Source organism: Hippoglossus hippoglossus, chromosome 6 (assembly GCF_009819705.1).
Source record: "Hippoglossus hippoglossus isolate fHipHip1 chromosome 6, fHipHip1.pri, whole genome shotgun sequence".
NCBI lineage: Eukaryota > Metazoa > Chordata > Actinopteri > Pleuronectiformes > Pleuronectidae > Hippoglossus > Hippoglossus hippoglossus.
The window spans coordinates 16,097,245-16,117,003 of record NC_047156.1 but is presented as its reverse complement, the minus strand read 5'-3'; the positions used below and the strand labels follow the sequence as shown (position 1 = coordinate 16,117,003).

General features: G+C 41.0%; 1 protein-coding gene across 1 annotated transcript in view; it reads right to left on the bottom strand.

Moving 5' to 3' along the window:
* Positions 1 to 19,759, bottom strand: part of tjp1b (tight junction protein 1b) — a 53,713-nt gene that overhangs the window by 18,201 nt on the left and 15,753 nt on the right. Inside the window, exons 3-6 of the mRNA XM_034587684.1 lie at positions 1,902 to 1,958; positions 1,021 to 1,145; positions 803 to 905; positions 281 to 596 (exon numbers count right to left, since the gene is read on the bottom strand). Of these exons, the coding sequence (XP_034443575.1) occupies positions 281 to 596; positions 803 to 905; positions 1,021 to 1,145; positions 1,902 to 1,958 (601 nt within the window). The remainder of the gene's footprint in view (positions 1 to 280; positions 597 to 802; positions 906 to 1,020; positions 1,146 to 1,901; positions 1,959 to 19,759) is intronic.

Below are 19,759 nucleotides of genomic sequence, written 5' to 3'. Positions count from 1 at the left end.
AGAGGGATTAACGGTGCTGATTAAAGAAGATTAATTGCTCTTCTACTTAGATTTACTTGAGTTAACTCGGATTTTGCTGTGGCTGGCAAGTTTTGTTTACTCTGGCCCTTGACCAATGCTGATTTGAAGGTCTTATTCTGTTCTGAAAGCCTGGCTGTCTGGTAGTAGTCGGATAAATAAAATGGCAGGTGATTTCTTGGATTACCAGCGACTGTAATAGGTTAAAAATACACAAAACTCTCCCGCTGTCACTTTCTATCCCCGACTTTGTGAGCCTCACCTTCATTTTTGCGTGATTTCACAAGTGTGACCTTGGCAGGACGTGGGGGCAGGTTATGCGAGCGGCGGTCTGAGCGTGGGGAGAGACTCCTCTCCCGTGAGACGCTGCGCTCGCGTTCCCTGTCCCTTCGCCCGCTGCTCCGGCCGCTGCGCCTGCCCATGGCCCCGCCCATACCACTGTAAGCACCACTGCGTCCACTCCGTGTCTCATATATCTCCTCATCGTAACTGTCCTCCTCCTCGTCATGCTCTGACATAGTTTCCCTCTCCCCCAGGCGGCCCATGGGGACATGCACCTTCCGCTTCCGTCTGATTGTCTGAGGGAAATGAGATTTGACATCAGCCTGATGACCACCACTCACTTACACCAAGGTGAATCAATCACACTTCTCATACGAGTCAACAGTAAAATTCCACCATTAATGTACATATGACAAAACATTGTCATCCCTGATTTTTGTTTTACCTTCTAATAATTATATATCTTTTCCTATTTCATTCATAATGGGACTTTGATACTCACAATTTTGGCAATTTTCCCACTTTTACGAAGCTGCTGGACTGCGTACGCGTGCTCCACATTGTCCATGGACACAGCATTGACCATAACCACTCTGTCATTTTCTCTACAGAGAGGGGACACAGAACAGACGGGCTGGAATCTTTCTGGAGCAGGCAGGGTAATTTAATACTAATAACTAGCAATATAACTGGGATGCCAATAATGGAAGATAATCTTACTGCAGTAGGCCTTCTGCTGGGCCTCCTTTCAGTACATCTGAGATGACAATGGAGGTCTCACCACTCTGAAAATGAGGGTTATCCCGACCTCCAGATATGGCTATCCCGAAGCCAAACCCTGGTGCCTGCACACATAGAATCAAATACATTAGGACACTGACAATACAAAAATACAATAGATCATGAAAGTTTGGTTAAAACAACATCATCACCTCCTTGTACATAAGCCATTAGACCATTTTTTTTAGGTTGTGTGTAAACCAAAACTATTATTTATATATAAGAAAGCATATTTTACAAGGGGAGATGCCACATGATGGAGACGGTGTGGCTCTCAGGAAACCGATCATTATTTTGGGGGTGTCTGGTTGTAAGGCCTTTCTGGGCAGAATTTCACAAAGAACTGACAAGCATACTTGACACTGATGTACCCCTGCAATTTTTCAAAATGTTTCTATGAATATTAATCTTAAGAATAAGACGATCAGATAAATATATGTTTGGTAACTTGACAACGGCTTAAAAGATAACCCTCACGAGGCGCTGGTTGCTTCCTCCGCCTCCCACCGTCCAGGAGTGGATAGGCATTGTCAACGACATTTATGCTTTTGAAGAAAATTTTAAATAAAATTCTCCTTATTTCCACAAAATCAATTTGTTAAATTTTGGACTAAGTGGGTTAAATATATAAACCTTTGCGGTCAGAAAGAAATATGTGAGATTTAATACAGTACTATAGGAGATAGAAAGGAAAGCATGGAGGGATGGGACAAAGACATGAAGTGGACAGAAAGGACAGACAGATGCTGAGATCAGAAACAGGTTTCAACATACTGTAAGTAGATGTAGAGTGAAAATGAGGGAGGAGAACAGATACCTACCCTGTGTAGCGTAACGGTGTGCTGTTCCCAAATGACAGTCTCCTCCATTGCTGCGCTCTGGAGGAAAGAGATAAGAATGTGATTAACATAAGAGGCCAAGCACAGCGACGTAAACGATGGACTGATCATCCTTCAGACAACTAAAGGCAGTGTCCTGTCAAAGTTTCCTTGAGAAAAACACCAAATGCTGTTGTTCTAAACCATTTTACATCTTTGTTACAGCTGGAAGCACTTATTGCATCATGGCTCTAAGACCACTGCTGTCAAGAAAACTATATTAATCATCCAAACTTATAAAGACAAAATTGGAAAGTTGCAGTGTGCAAGGCAATAGCTCCTGAAACAGATGTGCACAGATGTGCACCTCTAGTAAAGGTGAATTTAACCTTCTTGTGCAGGATAGTCCTGAATAATCTTTATTTTAATATGAACAATGTAGTTGATGTCTGTTATATCTAAATAGCTTTAAAATGTGTAAACTTGTGTTTCCAGGCACATAATGTATGTCAACACTTATAATAAAATAGAATATTGTAAAGCTTTAGATAGTGTGTGATATTGTTTATCACTGCCAAACAGACCACATACCATCAACATACTGGTGTCAGTATGGAAACACTCTCCTTTATAGTGGGTGCACGGTATGAGCTCCCATGTTTACAGTGCACCGAATACAATAGGTACAATGATAAACACTGTGATAGATACAATGAGACCCCACGGACAGTGAGTCAGATATTAAAGCGCGCACTCCATCACATTAACAAGCGGAGAGGAGAAGATGAAGGTCGACTCATTCAGCTGGTGGGTCAGCCCTGTTCCCTGCGCCCCACTGCTCAATTCTTATCTCTTCTTCTGTATCATCTCACCTCCACCACAATCTCACGACACATTAGACATTCATTGAGTGCATATAAAATACTATCAGGTCCGTCCCTTTGGGGGAAATTACAACCCACATCAGCACCTAATGCAATAACTCCCATTTGTCATGTAAATTGGTCCAAGGTCTGCGACCTTAATAGCTGAGACCATCACACATTTTCCTCCCGCTTTGCTGGTAATTTCTTTGACACCTCTGAACACTTAAAATAAGTCCAGCTCGGCAGAAAACTCAAGGGGAAGAATGATCTCATGTTGCGGCACATTAAAGCATAGTGACAGAAGAGCAAAGGGAGATGAATCATAATAGATTCAAATCAAAAAAGCATATCAAAAGCAGCATCAGTCCCAGTGTTAGGACCCTCAGTGTTGGCAACTTCAATCCAAAAACACCTGCAAATTGTCCAGCTTCTTGTTAAAGATGCAGGATGTAAACTCACAGCATGACAAACAGTTCCCAAAGGAGGTCATGATATCCAAGTACTCGAAGAGCCACTGCTAAAAGAAGAGGAAAATATACACCTTGAACAAACATCTACTCCATTTTAAACTAGGATGGCACTTAATAGAGCGCAAGCCTCGGCCAAGGTAAAACAGTCGCTTCAAAGTCAATAAAGCTGAACATAATTTCCCACACTCGTTGATATCAGTTCCCTAAATATATCAGATTTTCTTCATCATGATGCATGTGCTATTGCCTGGGAAAATGGGGAAAATGCAAAAAAACAAACAAGATCTCTGAATGTTAAAGACAGGCTAATTCTTTCTTAGTGCATGTCCTATCCTTAAGCCAAGTTTTGTGTAAATCTGTTTAAAGGTTTTTGAGTAATTCTACTGACAAATAAACAAACAAGGGCAAATCTTAATAAGGTAATAAAAAGAGCAGTCTGAGGAAGTAACTTCGCCAACTGTCTCTGCTGCCGTCGGGTTTATTGTTTTACCACCCCAGCTTCCTTAAACACTTTGTACTTGTTTCTGTCGAAAGCTGTCAGCCAAGCGCCAAACGTTAGCTGGCATCTGGGAACACAGGCAGCTGAATAAATGGGCACAAGTGGCCCCAGAAAAGTCTCAGCTAAGCAACAGAAGTCACAAACTCTTCAAGCAGCCTATGGTGGGACTCGCACAAAGAGGGAGAACAAAAGTTTGAACAAGGGAACTCCTCCTTGCCTTTTGCGGTGAATACACTGCATTTGAAAAGGGAAAAAAGGACAACTGAATATTTAAAAGACTGCTGGAGACTAAAGCATGGATTGTCACCGGAAGGCTTGCTCTTCAGGGAGGAGGATTTATCCCTGTATCTTCTTGATTAGCTCTGTGGAAGGAAGCGCTGACGGAAAGAAGTCATTTTGTCTAAATTTATAGAGGGTTTGCCACTAAACAGGAAAGTAATGGAGGCAACTGTTCCCTGTTGACATTCCCACACTCTAAATCTTTATAGACATTAATGCAGCTTAACGCAAACATGCACACACACAAATGCAAAACTGTTTGGGCCCTATGTAGCAGCGGTAATGTGAGAAATGTGATTTTGTTGTCTGGAAAATACGATTATAGAATGCTTACTATGTCACATCCAATATAAATAAATCACCATAAAATTAATGGGATGTAAAATCTCAGATGGAGCAGAAGAGGAGGAATCTAAGATGGAGTAAAAAGGAAACTGAATTTAAGAGTGGGGGGGTGGTTGGTGGATCAGGTTTAGCATGGTCCTGCATCTCTCCCTTTCCTCCCACACCCCAACCATACACACACACACACACACACACACACACACACACACACACACACACACACACACACACCTTTCATTATGATGGGATGTAATTTTGTTTGCTCCTCTTGCAGAGCTTGTTGCTCTGGTAACAGAGGGGGAACAGCGTGGGGTTGTTTAAGTGGTCTGACATTTTCAGGCCGTGTCTTAAGGTTCCTCTCAACTGGGGAAGGTTAAAAAAGACACTGCATTAATTTAAAAAGCAAAAACCTTCTTTACATTTTTAGATGAGCACTATTTATTTCCAGCTATGCCTGCAGCTAAATACAGTCTGGTCCGCTCTACTAGCAAACACAAACATGTCACCATTTTAGAAAACCTCCAAAGTGCCGTTCTTTGTGGGATTTAAAGACTCAAAATCTTTAGACTTTGTCAAACCAAAATTTTAGGGCCTGATTCTCAGCCAAAGGCGCTAATCTCAACAGGCGAGTAAACAGTAGAGGAAGAACAAGTTTGCCATAGTTTATTTGAGCTGTGGGGACTCTCTCTGCACTGCTCCTGTGTACAGTTTGTAGTAAAGTCGCGTCAGCATTCCCTGACTGATGAGTTTTTGTGGCACTGTTGTGTACGCCCTTTATGGCCACAAACTACTTGTGCCAACAGAAGCTTCATGCCACAAGCTGGAGCCAGGGCTGGCAGCCGCTCCACAGCGGAGACACACCATGTCAGTTGGGTCATGCTTGGGGGATTACAACCAGGCAACTTGGGAGCCAGCACAGCAACACACAGATGGACGACGACACAGATGGATCACACAGCTGAGGGTGGAGAACGTGCAGGAAAGCTGTGGTCAAAATGGACTGTGTCGGGTCAATACCCGAAATGGTAAACAGCACAGTTGTTGTGGCAAATTCCTCTGCAACTGAACAAACTTGGTCGTTCAAGTGTTCTACCAACACCATCTGAAGCTATTCATTTCAAATTCATTTAGAGTTGCATTTAGGATTAATTCTATTACTGTAGATTAAAAATAATATGTTGATAAATCAACTAGTTGTATTTTTTAAAACTATTTATCATTTAACGTTATTTGATAATTGGAACAACAAAGACTCACTGATTCCAGCTTCTCAAATGTTTGTTTTTTTAAAGTCTTCTGTGATTGTAAACTGAAATTTTTGTTCAGACATTTTAAGAAGGACATCATCAGCTCTGAGAAGCTGCGACTGCTATTGTTTGGCCATTTGTTTACATACTATAGACCAAATGAGTCAGTTTATTAATTATGAAGAAACAATAATTAGTTGCAGCGCTACATTGTTTATTAATCTATGGATTTTATTGACGTAATTTTATCATTTAATTAATAAAATTGTAAAATTATATAATAACTACAAAAACAACAGGTTGTTTGTAGCTAATAAATCATCTATAAGCCAGTCAGTACAATGGAATATTGGCAAATTTTGGCTTAATGTCTATTAGCGACTTTGATGGTATGTATTGTTCGACAGTTGTTTTCATTTCCAAAAATTTGCTAGACTGATAAAATACTGAAAGATGATGTTTGGGGCTGCAATGCAAAAGAGGTGGAGTTGACTGTTAACCATTTGGTCATTTGGTCTCAAAAAAATGTAAACCCAAAAGTATAGAACAATCATCTCTGTCGTCAGAGTGCTAACCTAACACGACCCATGAAGAGGGAGTTGTATTTTCTATTCTATTTGGAATATAATTAAAAAATAAAATAGTAAAGCCTCCCCAACTCTCTGTTCAGCAAAATCATATTTTTTCTGAAAAGGCGATAAGGTGGGGTGTTCAATTCAATGAATAAGAGAATAGATTTTGTGCTGTAGTGTGGTTTCAGGGTGAAGCAGAACCTTATTCAATTTTGACCGTTCTGGGACCAACGGTGCTAAAAATAGTTCTCATTAATTCTGCTGTTGTGATGCTGCAACCGAATGATTTAAGGGAAACTTGCAGCATGAACACTAGAGAACATTTAATAACCTTTTGTTGTATTAAATGCCACGGATCGACTGAAACAAATGATGCAGTGCAGCGAAGAAAATGCATTCACTCCTCCCTAGTGCCAATTTGTTGGATTTGTCTGTGGTGTCTGAGGAAAACAAAGACAGACAGATCAGTTTCAAGTACAGGGAAAGAAAATGTAGCTACTAAAACAAGTAGCACAATTAGAGCCCGACCAATACGGTCTTTTGGGGGCCGATACTGATATTAAAAAGTAAAAAGTTACATTATATATCTATATATATAGAGATTATATAAAGCTCCATATCGGCAAACATAAATGCCAATACTGATATGTCTGAGAAAGGCTCATACCAATAAGTCAGTCAGGCTCTAATTACAATAACGGATGCTTAAGTGTTAATGCTGAGATGCACAGAACATAATGGCATTGGTATTAACACTCGATTCAATTTCCTCTGAGAAATTTTATAAAACATTAAATTGTATTGTTTTCCCATCACAGTCAGAAGAAAACCACAATTGACTCTTTTTTCTACATAAATTTCAATTTGTGATGATAAGGTTGAGATAAGACAAACACTCGTTTTCTGGAGAATTCCACATGATAAATTCTACCTCATCAATCACAATCGTTATTTTTTAGGCAGTAAATCAAACCAGGAAAGAAACTGACACAAAGATAAGGTTGCCAGCAATCAACAAATTGCTAACTCTAAACCAGCTTACTTCCAGAACTCTGCGGCCAAAGACAGAAAACAACAACAGAATCACACTCCACTGTGGCTGCTGGCAGTGAAGCAGCAAACAAGTAGAATAAGATGATTGATGACTTCAGAAATTGAGAATGATGTGCTGGGGAGTGCTGACAACTGCTAACCCCCCCTCTCGCCCCTGCTTCGGAGCACACACTCTAATGCTAACGAAGGCCCCTGCCTTAACACCAGCAGGTCCACTGAGAGATAAATGACACTGCACATACAACATGGTGAGACACTACTGCAGACCTCTAACGGAGGACAGACAGTAGTAGAGATGCAGCATTGCACGAACGTTGAGAAGGTCGAGAGATGAAACCTTTTAACTGTGACATAAAACTTAATGAGGAACCATCACAGCCTCAAAAGACACACACTATTTAAAGGCTTCAGTAAAACAGACGTAGACCTCAGCCCTTCATCTCATTGCTTTAAGATTCAAATAAAACCGGGTGCGTAGAAGATCAGGGGTACTTACATCAGTTCATCCTGGTCACTCCAGAGGACGCATACAAAAGCATCTCAAACCTCCAGCTACTTCTTAGTAAATCCAGCAGGAGATTCCTGCAGACGCAATCCACAGCCTCAGTGCATGACCGCACCAGTCATTGCTGGGAGTCACTTGCCCACAGCTCCCCCGTCCTTTCTCTTTCCTCAGCTCGGAAACAACTAAAATTACGACCACAGGTGAGGGGTTATGAAACACACCCTGCAACGACGCTCTAACGCTTCCTCTGCCCAGCACAGGTCCGTTCCCTCTCCCGGCATCTTGCTTCAGAATGTGTCCCTCCTTCAACTCTCTCCTCACACGCTCATGGGATCGAAGCAAATCCCTTCTGGCTTGGCAGCGATCTGTGTGGGATCTGCAGTTCCGCTACAGCATGGGACTCCTCTGTACTAGCGAACATCCATCCGCAGTGTAAACTGCTGTATTGGACTTAACCCTTGAGCTGCCACGTTGAACCAGAGCAGAATCTATCAATTCTCTCTCTGCATGTGGAGTATTATGCACCCTTACTCCCCAGGTGTGCTGCATTACATGCATTCATTATGTCAGTGATGTCCCGCTGAATATTATCTGTGAGCTTGGTGGCCAGTCATCATACACATGTGAAGCATGAGGACATGATACGTAGTATGTTTATACTGCAGACAACATAAACACAATCACCGGTACAGCTCACCTCTAACATTAAATCAAACAGTATTAACAGGTTGCTAATAAAGCTCATTAAACAAGGGAGAGTGGAGGCAGGCTAAGAGCAAAGCAAAGGGAAACATGTGAGTTGTGTAACATCCCACATACATCAAAGGGTTTTCAGAGAAATGTTGTCATCGGAACAAAACATGGTGGTGGAAGCTGTGTGTTTTAATAACCTTTTAATAAGAAGGAATGACTCAAACGTGACTTTGCGAAGCAGCAGAAACATCACTGACCTGTTCTTTTGCTTCTGTGGCTTTTAAAATAGTTAAATAAGACTAACATTTTATTACATAATCAATGACAAGTCACAACCACAAACATGGCATTATTCTGAAAATAACATACTATATGCGATTTCAAGAAAAAGACCCTAACAATGGAAAACAAGATCAAGCCTGTTTATATTTGTTTTAGTAGTTGAGTCATTTTCTCCCACCATCGTTAAGGCCTATGTGTTTTCTACAGAGGAACATAGTGCATGACTGCACAAACATGTGAATTCATCCTAGGGCAACCTCAAGCAACTGCAGTGTGTGCCAACCACATACACTGAAGCGTTCCTTGTTGTCTATGAAGAGCTGTGTTCTCCCTCATCACCAACAGGAAATACATGGTCGACACAACCATATTAAAGTCTGGGACTACTCGTCTCTTCACAATGCAACGTTTGTTACACCACAGTGAGAATCGGCTGTACTTATGTGCTGTATCAGAGACGACTGTGGCAGCATTTCAGACATGATCAGAAGGTTATCCACATAAACCTCAGTGTGCCTTAGTATGATGCTAAATCATGAGCTATCGTTTCAACACCATGTACTTAAACATCCCCTAATGCCTGTAGCACACAGCTTTTTCCTTATAAAATTCCTGACATTTATGAGACTGTTATTACTGATACCGCTTTATGTAAGGGCATCATTTGCATAACCAGTGCAGTCTTTGTCCTGCTCTCTTTGTCACCACCGCTGACACAGATGCACTGAGCATCCATAAAAAGTAAATGGATGACTCAGCTGAGAATGGATTAACATAGTGCTAATACAGATTACTTTGCGTCTGTGCAGGAGCGAATACTGAAAGTCAATATACAACAAATACACAAAATACATTTGACAGGATGGGGGGGGGGGGAAGCAAACAAGGTTGAACAGAATAACACACACATAAGGAGTTACAGGTACAAATGTTAAGGCCAGATTCATCTGTGCAATAATACACTGAACAGCAAACCAAGGCCCAAGGCCGTGTAGGTCATGACATCCCACTATCAGTCAGGATAATGATGGAGTTGGACAAGCTTGACAGAGTCACTGCTGGAGAAGGGGATGAGTTAAATTTACATCCCTCAGAGCAGAGCCTGAGAGAGGTGACAGATTCCACACATAGTTTGCTCTCTCTACTACCTTCTGCCTACCAGCCTCAAATAACATCCACATAAATCAAACCATTTGGACAGAAATTAGAGTCACACATTTTTGTGGATCTACAAATAGAAAAATAAGATTTAAAAATGATTTGTCCATAATGTTCACACAGATCCACAAATATATATGCAGTGTATGGGTGCTGGTGGAAAACTGGGACATCAGGGCTTTCAGTTGATTTGTGTTATTTCAATATGGGGAAGATGCTCATCAAACCTTTTTATAACACATGCATTTAAAAACTATACAATAGTGTATAAATGTAAATATGAGGTATAATTAAGGTAGGGACAAAATGTGTTTCCTTACCATTAGAATTGACAAAGGTAAAACATATATGTGACCAATTTGAGTCTAGTTCTCCACAAAAACAATATGCAGAGCTAATTGCCACAAGTCAGCAATTCTGCCAGTCACAATTTCCTTTATTATACTAGATTCATGACTACAAATTGCACAGGTGTGATTATAATATATGCAAAATGAGTTCTTCCACGTAACTTTTCTTCAACAGCAGGATGTGGGCTTCAGACAAATTAACTTGCTATTCAAGCTTTCAAGCTCATTATACTGTTGCACTCATTTTGATTTTTTATCATGTAAAGGTTAAATGTTTGGGTACATAACGTACATGAGCAATTCTGTCACAAAAACAAACATTTTATCAAATAAACCACTGTTAAAGCTTGTGTTTCACTTCTTGGTACTCGTTTTTTTATGTTTATGTATTTTCATTCAAAATAAAAAATATTATAACTATACATTTGGAAGTCCAACAATTATATCCCATTAAAAGTGGTTATGTCTGGGTAAAATGAGAGGAAACAAAGATTGTTTTGGGCGAGATAAGTCGATAGAGTCCATGTGACCAGTGGAAATCAAACATTTTATAAAATCTCTCGTGTCAAAGATGTTTTGGGTCCACATGAAAGCTCAAGTTGCTAAAGCTTTAAACCTGTGCACAAATTAGATTGTGTGATATGCTGTGTTAAGACAGCATGATGATTAGCTATTATTACAGCATTAATTCAGGGTCATAGTGTTGGTGCCTGTGCACTTTCTGTCCAACAGTGTAGATCTGGTACATCGGCAGAAGAGGTTGTGAATGTAACTTTAACATTTTATCAGTGTTTAAGTTAATATGGAAAACATACACAACCAAAAGTTTTCTTGCAACTTAATCATAAATGCGGAGTCATGTTCCTGGCCACATGGTGAATGTGAGTCCACTATACACTCTATTTTAACTCTGTTTTTGGTCTCCACCAACACATGGAAATATCTGGATCTTATCTGAAAATATCTAGATCTTATATACTAAATGGTACCAGGTGCCTGATATACAGTGCTAAAATAAAATAAAGTTCCAGTCCTAACAACCAAGCAATGAGCGGAAACTTACTACAAATTGTTTTCACATTGCTTTAAGTAGAAATACTCGGGATAATTATTTTATTTATCTTAATGTTATGCAAATTATACCATAAAAATAAGATTTTTTTTATTCGAAAATACAAAGATTTGAACAGTATGCTTTTAGTATTATATGTAAATAAACTATTAACAAAATAACAATGTAATAAAATAATAATAAGCACCATGCCTTTGATAGTTGGATAGCAGTATTCGGTATGAGCAGAGCATATTTTCAGACTACACAGCTGGAGCCAATGATCATAGCCAGAGCCTCATTGTGTCCCGAACACATGGACCAAGAAATCAGCTCCTGAACTCTTTCAGCCCAGTGGAAGTTATCAGTGCCCCACACAAAGCACACAGGAGGGCAGGAATGTGCTGATAAGCTGAGCCACTGACCTGCGCCCCACCTCCTCACAGGCACTGTGATTGAAATGAGGACAACGCAGCCAATGACATGTGCCAATGATAAGGGATGTTTCTGGACTGGAAGTAAAAGACTGCTCACGCTAAAATGTGATGCAGAGGAGCGATTTGTTAAGCATCTTCCTCCTGATAATTCCACACCCCTTTTAAAGAGCAATTTACAATGGACTTGATTTATATAAGTAACTTCTGTGTGGAAGCTGGCAAAACTGGAGCCAAAACCATAGTGTGAACACGCCATTTGTAAAGACAGAGAGATTTGCTGTACTATTATAACATAGACTTTAAAATGTCATATTATAAAGAATGTTAAATAAGAACTTTCAGCTTTAGCCATGTATCAAAGCAATGACATTTCACTGTCCAAGGAACCAATAACAATAACAACTAAAATCATGTAGTATAGAAGGTATAGGGTACTAAGGAATGAAAGAAGATACTTTAAAACCTGATCTCTGGTAGTGTAGTTTTTAATTATACCGTTTTTTGTCCATGGATACAGTTTATCGCTGAGAAACAAAGTAGAAACGATGTTACAGTATTTTCCGATTAAATGCTATGATGTTAAAATACAGAGTTAGCAGGGAAAAAAAACATTGCAACGTAATTAATCTTGTGCCAATTAATTAAACAACAGGCAGAGTAAAAGTTAATTGAACATTAACAGCGAGAGGGGATTAAACTATGATCCATTGTAAAACCAAAACACCTCCGGATTTAAAATCACTGATTAGATGTACGAGTCCAGGAAAGGTTAAACAGGTGGTCAAAAATGTATCTTAGTTTCAAAACACACTTCAACGGATGAAACCCTTACAATGATGGTAATTATACAGAATAATCCATGGTGTAAACTGAGATAAAGTACTTCAGGATTGTGCAGACCAGCTCAATAAAACCATGTTCTTTTTATCCTGGTGGTATCTCCAGGCTATCTCTAACACTGAAACACATGCTATGTTTACAGTCTCCCACCGTTTCTTGTTTTTTTCCCCCAGCACCATCTCTGTGCACAATTTGATCATTATTCACTTCAAAGAAATACCAGAGGCCATAGACTCTGTTCGGTTTTATTTCAATGAAATAACCCATTTTGTTGGACATTAACTTACATGCAAACCAAGGGGTTAAACATATACAAGGTTAGGTTTCTCCAAACTGCAGCTTATTATATAAATAAAGTGATGCAATCTCATTAGTATGTCTGTTTTGCCTATTGCAGTTTCTACAAATACACAGGTCTACAAATCCGCAGTCAAATTTTACTTAAGTAAGCAAAGTATCAGATTCATGTCCTAAAACCAAGATGACTCAGATGACTGCTGTACAAATGACAGCTTAGGGCAACATGATTTACAGGCCAACCATGTATGGCTGCCCTTGAGCAGAAACATATTCTGTTCCTCTCAGGCAACACGTTTGCAAGACTCATCCAATGTACAACACTGTCATCTTAATTATTCAAATAAACAGTCAATTCATTCAGCCAATGAAACATCTAATGGCTGCCACAGATAGCATCTGTACCCTGCCTCCTCCACTTCATTTGACCAATCTGTTGCCCTGCCAAACTGCCATTTTATGTAATATCACTATCAAGAGGCAAGGGATGACACATTAAGTCATAGACTCAAGGGCAGGAAGTATAACACTGATAATAAATCTTTGTACATCACTTGGGAAGATATATCAATTACATACGTTACAGTTACGATAGGTAATATCACTGCACACTTTATTCTTACGATATTTAACTTCGGATGCTGGAGGTCTTTCAATCAAAACAGACCTAGTTTGATGACATCCTGAAGCAGCATGGGATCATGGGAAATGTTGTCTTTAACACCATTACCGATGAAAATCTACCTGACGCAACCCAGGTGAAAATCATGTACATGTATGAGGCAACATATTCAAGTTTTGTTCATGTTATGTAGCAAACGGTAATGAAGGATCATAATCAGTTACGAATGACCAATACAAACAGTGGAGGGGAACAAACAGCCAACTGGCTAACTGGCTAACTGGCTAGCAGTGTGTTTTTCCTTCATTATACATCACTTGCCCCATAAGTTACAAGAGAGACAGGTAATTTTACACAATTAAGAGGCGACCAAAATGAAACGTCCTATTGCCTTGACTAAAATTGGTGATTTCTCTGGAACAGTGTTGGAAACATTTAGTATAATGTAAGTACACAAGTCGACAAAATATATAACATAGGTATCGTTGTTTTTAGACATTATAATTTATAATTGTTACATAATATTTCTATGAGTAGTATTTTTGGCTTGCTTTTAAATTCCAAGCTTGTAAATAAGGGAAATCAAAGACAGCTTAAGTATATAAGGACAAACTGATCAAACTTATGCTATTCCCAAAATAAGCGAACACAACCTTAATGTAAAGGGTCATTAATGACATGTTTAGTACCTATTATTTTGGCCATCATTGGGGAAGCTTTAATTCAGTATGCTGTTGTAGAACTGTTAGGTGTTAGGTAAATACATTCAAGCAGATTTACAATACTATGATCCCAGCATGACACTGGGATGCTGGCCAGTGTGATCAATATTCAACAGGTGACGACTGCTGCTCTTAGTTCATGTCAGCAGCAGCAGCAGCAGCAGAACCCATCAGACGTGGTAGAGATGGAAAGTTTGCTCGGAGAACTGCAGCCACACACACACACACACTCCGGACATGACACTGCATTATTATGACAGCTGGAGGGACCGAACAGACGGGCAGGTATTTCTGTGCCACTGAAGTCAGCCAACAAGCTAACGTTAGCCGGATGCTACCTAGCTTCACCCACTTGTACCAGCTCACCACTATCAAAACAATGCGAGTCGCCCAATGACCTTCCCTTTAATTTAGAAAACCCGCTGTCGTGTTTTCTAGCGGCTGACCTGACGTCACCGCTCCCTCCTTTGGCTCTGGCAGTCCTGACACTTCATAAATCCTGTGCCCTCCCCCCCCTCCCTCCGTGATGCCCTGTTGGTCAAATCAACCCATAGCTGGCCGACATTTTGTTCCAGCGGCTAGGCTAGCTCATCCCTGCTAACGTTACCTGGACGCTCCGCGCACTTGACGCGGTAACAGCCCGTGCGCCCGATGACAGCTCGAGCGCCCGGCATCCTGTGACACAACACAACCCAAACACGAGCTCCGCCGAACACGAGGGCGACGCGCGCAATTATTCATGCCCACAACTAGGAGACACCGTTAGCGTTTATTTGGGGGGTGGGGGGCAACTAGCTAACCGCTTAGCATAGCGCGTAGATGCAGTTCGCTAGCAGCTAAGTTACCTCGGCTTGCACCGTTATCGGTCCCCGCTGGGAGACAGCACATCCACTCAGCGCCTGCCGCTCCACACACACACACACAGAACCACTCTCCCCAGCCACGTACCCGCGGATTAGATTGAGAAACCCCCCTTCACCTTCTCACAAAGCAACGGTCCCTCGCGGCGTGCTTTAAGGGGGGGAACCCCTCACGGAGAATGAGAGAAATGGAATTATCTTCCCGGTGTGGCTCCAGAGCAGCAGCGGCCGCCGCACCGCAATGGCAGCAGTGGATGAAGCCTTCCTTTCTCCCCCCCCCCCCCCTCCGCTCTCACGCTCCGGCTGCCGCGGTGACAGTGACAGGTTCGCCTGGAAGAAACCATTCCGGTTTGTCCGCAGGGGGCGGGAGGGGAGGGGAGGGGAGCTGGGATGCAGGGGAAGAGACGGTCCACGGCAGCAGCGGCAGCAGCAGATCTCCGGCTGCATCGAGCGCCATTCCAGCGTGACAACAAACCGTCATCGACGAGGATGGAAAGGCACCCATGAAGCTCTATGGGTCTCCTGGTGAACATGGCAGCGGTAGTGGCCCACTGCACATGGAGGGATGGATGCAACCCGTGCGTTTTATAGCCATTGTTTACAAAATAAACATAAATCATAAACAATATTACAGGAGTCTGCTGCACTGTTCGAAAAGTACCAATGCATGTGTATTCGCACTGATGGCATAGCACGCTCAATATTAGCTCATAATAACTTTATATGGAGACCGCAACCCTGTTACTAATAGGCTATTATTAGTTTTATTCATGGCATTAATATTTTATTATATTTGAACTATACTGCAAATCAGAGATAGGTGGTCTCATAAACTGGGGTCTTTTACATTGTCCTATTTCTAGGCTAAAAAGTAAATATATATTTTTATTTGTGTTGATCTGAAAATATTAACAGTCAAATATCAAAATTGATTAGAAATTTCATAAATTATTCATCCTAAATCTTGGGACATCTTTAACATTTTAGCATTTAAATTTTATTATACTATACGTTACTATACGTTACTATACTATACTATACTATTGCTTCTACAGGCAATCCGCAGTGGTATAACAAACTATTATGCACACAAAGCATTGTAAGCTCTGCCTTTGTGGCATGAGACCTAAGCAGCTCCATTTTTTAAGAGCTCTTTACAAGCATCCTGATCAAACAGAGAGCTAATAAACCAGTTAGAGATCTATATCTGCAGCGACATCACCCTCATGCACGGAAACACTGGGGTGTTGAAAACTGTTCTTCATATTGTGATGTTAGCTTTATTTAATGATATAAATAGTAAGACGTTTGAAAGTGCTGAACAGTTTTTTCAAACAGGGATTTTTTGTTTACACCTGCTTCATAAACACTCAGCAGCAGGATGCAGTTAACATCCAGCTGATGTTGCTTTTACATGAACATCTTTACGCTCAGATGCAAAAAATGAGCAATTTGATTGATTGTGCTTCCCTAAAAGCAAAGGACTGGACAAGGAAGAGATGATTTAATCTGTCCTGCCTTCCCATGTGTGTCTGTAAACAGACTATGTGATGTATGTGGGTAAAACACCACAGCATATTTCAAAGTGTCAGCTCTCTGAAAAATACGCTCTGCGGGATGAAGATTAGAGGCCCATAATGTGTAAGATATTCTACTTTAAAGTTTTATTGCCTTGCCTGCAAAGATCTATTTGGATAACACTTTTAACTACAGCAAACATAAACTCTTTATTGGGAAAGCTGAGGTAGGCTACTTTAGTAGTAATGACATGCTGCATAAAGCCATTTAAAATGCAGAGGATAGAGCTAAAATCCACCCTACAGCCACGATGCTCAATACTCCTTCCCATGGGGTATACAGATTTAATCAATATACAGTAGAATGTAAATTGTGCACTGCACCAAACCCCACTCTTAAGTCTCTATCACATGCACTTCAGGCTGTTTTTATTTTTTGTGTGCTGCTTTTTTCCAGGAGAACCTTATAATCTCTGAAGCACCTTCCTTTGTGCATTTTATCACTTTGAGGTTGCGTGACCGTTTTTTGTCACCTCTACCTCTGGCACTAATGAGCGCAGGAGAAGATAGGGGGCTGAATGTAATGCCGGAGGAGCACAGAGGTCCTGCAATGTTGCTGACGTAAGGAGACCTGCCGCAGATTCCATTGGAGGATCGGGAGGAGAAGAAGGGGGGGGGGGGGGGGGGGGGGGAGGGGGAGGGGGGGGGGGCATCTTGAATGGAAGAATGTGAGTTGGCCAAGGTCATAAGAATTAGATAAACAAGGGCAGTCATAAATATCCTGTGGGTCAACAAAATATGATGACAATATAAAGGAAACTCAACAAAAGAAGGGGATTTTTTCTTAAACCTGCATGTGGCTAAATGGTTAGATGATGCTAGATGTAGTCAATAGTGATCATCATCATATCACAAGATTAAAACTTGCTTTAGTATTGAGGCAGAGACATGTAATCAAACTATCAAACCCCCATGGAAATGAATGACTGCAAACGATTTCCCCATCCGCATGCATGTGTGATGGAATAGGCCAGGATGTGGACTTGCTTAATGCATCTCAGTTGAAGCCCTTGAAATACCCTCTGTTAATGCTACAGACAGTGTTTGCATCACTGGCTCCAACCGCACAGAGGGAGTTCCACATGCCGTGCAGCAGAATTACGCAGCCCCCTTCTCTCCCCCATTAGCACATTTTTATACACAGACAGCATCCGAACCGGGGTACGACTGCAGGAGCGGATCACACGAGTGGAGGAGCAAATTAGAAATTCACAGCAGGCTGGCTTTTAGAGGGAGCACTGCCCCTGATGGTGAGTGAGTCACCTCTCAGCTGTGCAGGTCAGGAAAACAGCCTACTAAGCAAAGGTTGGCGTGACCATCTATGAGCTTTAATGGCTGCAGCTATTGAATGACACGACAGACGTTAAACATAGCACTGCAGCAGAGGAGAAATAAATGCAATTGTGAGGGGGAAAAGAACGGGATATTATGTGACACCGTGCTGCCAAAGCTGCAAGATGATACCCTAACTTTGTGCTTCTTATCTTGTTATCAAGTCTTTAGTTTTACAAATTGAAGTACAGCAGTGTAATACCATAATGGAGTGAGCTGGCTACTGTGCAGAGGCTTGTGTTTCTGTGATTTCCGTGTCGTCCTCTGTCAGTATCTCTGACCTCTAGCATGAGACAGCAGCTCCGACTTGACAGCCGACCTATTAGTTCAGGACAGAAATTCCTTGGACAGGGTTTCATAATGCCACATGATTACATGGTGCAGCACAATCAGAGCTGAAGAGAGAGAGAGAGAGAGAGAGAGAGAGAGAGAGAGAGAGAGAGAGAGAGAGAGAGAGAGAGAGAGAGACAGGGATCTATGATCCATGCGAGCCTGAGATATTTTGTGAAGTCAGCAGTAAAAAAAAAAACACTTATCAAAAGGCGCTTTATAGGAGAGTGAAGTATGACCTTAGTGAGCTGAGGCTGTGCAGCAGTAAAATGCAGCTGAAACGTGCAGGAGTTTGGCTGCAGCTGCCTGATCTCCGTCCAGCTTATTAGCAGCTGATTTTACAGTTTGTGATTGTACCACCTGCCTCACAATAGGAGAACTATCTCATCATTCACCTTCACTGTAACATTCTGCTTTGAACACACATAATAATTATAATAACGATGCAGTCGGCTCGGGTCTCCTTGGGATTGTGTGTGCTCAGCTCTTTATGTAAGGGGTAATACATTTTACAGATTATAAATTTTTCTCTTTGTGGTTTGATATCTTGTAGTTCAGGGAACTCTAAAAAGTATATATTTTATTAACAACTATTTCCGCATCTGGTACTCAGGAGATGCATGTTTGACATATTTGTGTTGCGTTAACTGCAGTGGGTTGGTGCAATGAAATAACTATAACAGTATTAATTCATAAATATCAGTCTAAAGCAAGAAAGCAAGGTATTAAAATCATTTCAGTCTTATAAGGCACTGTATGTGTGCATGCACCATTTATTTGGCAAAAAAAAATGCTTCTTGCATTCATGTATAATATCTCATTGTGCCAACAGCATTATCCTTAATCAATACTCTATTACACAAGTGTAGTTTTTTTGGCAGGTATTTCATAAAATTGTATAAATAAATAAAGATTTTGAGCTTAAGAAATAAGAGGAAGGACATAATCTGACACTGTGAACATAAAGGAGGTGATTGACTCGAGCACAAATCTGGATTTACCGATTCAGTGAGCTAAAATTACAAAATAAAGCCCCATGTGCAGGAACGATATACATATTTTTCAAGATTCCTCAAATGAACCTGTAATCTCCATCTCATTTTCCCACCAACAGCTGAGAGCTCAGACATATCAGGTGACATAAAATGACCTCACATCCCCGGCCTGCGGATCATGTGACAACAGGCCACCAACATCCAAATCCTCTCTGGATCAAACTACAGCATTATGCACAGTAGCAACCAAGCAATCACCTAAGTATGTTTAGCCCAGGAGGGAGCACAAATGCTAATAAAGAGGAACAATTCCAATCAGTTAATGTGGATGCATGTACGGCAGAGATGTTTTTTTAAGCAGGAAAACAGGGAATTGAATTATTCTGTCTTTGAATACTTGCCCGGATCATAGATTGCAGAGCTAACCGTGATTTCCTCAGGGAAAGCTAAGCGAGATCAGGATCAATCCAATTGTGATT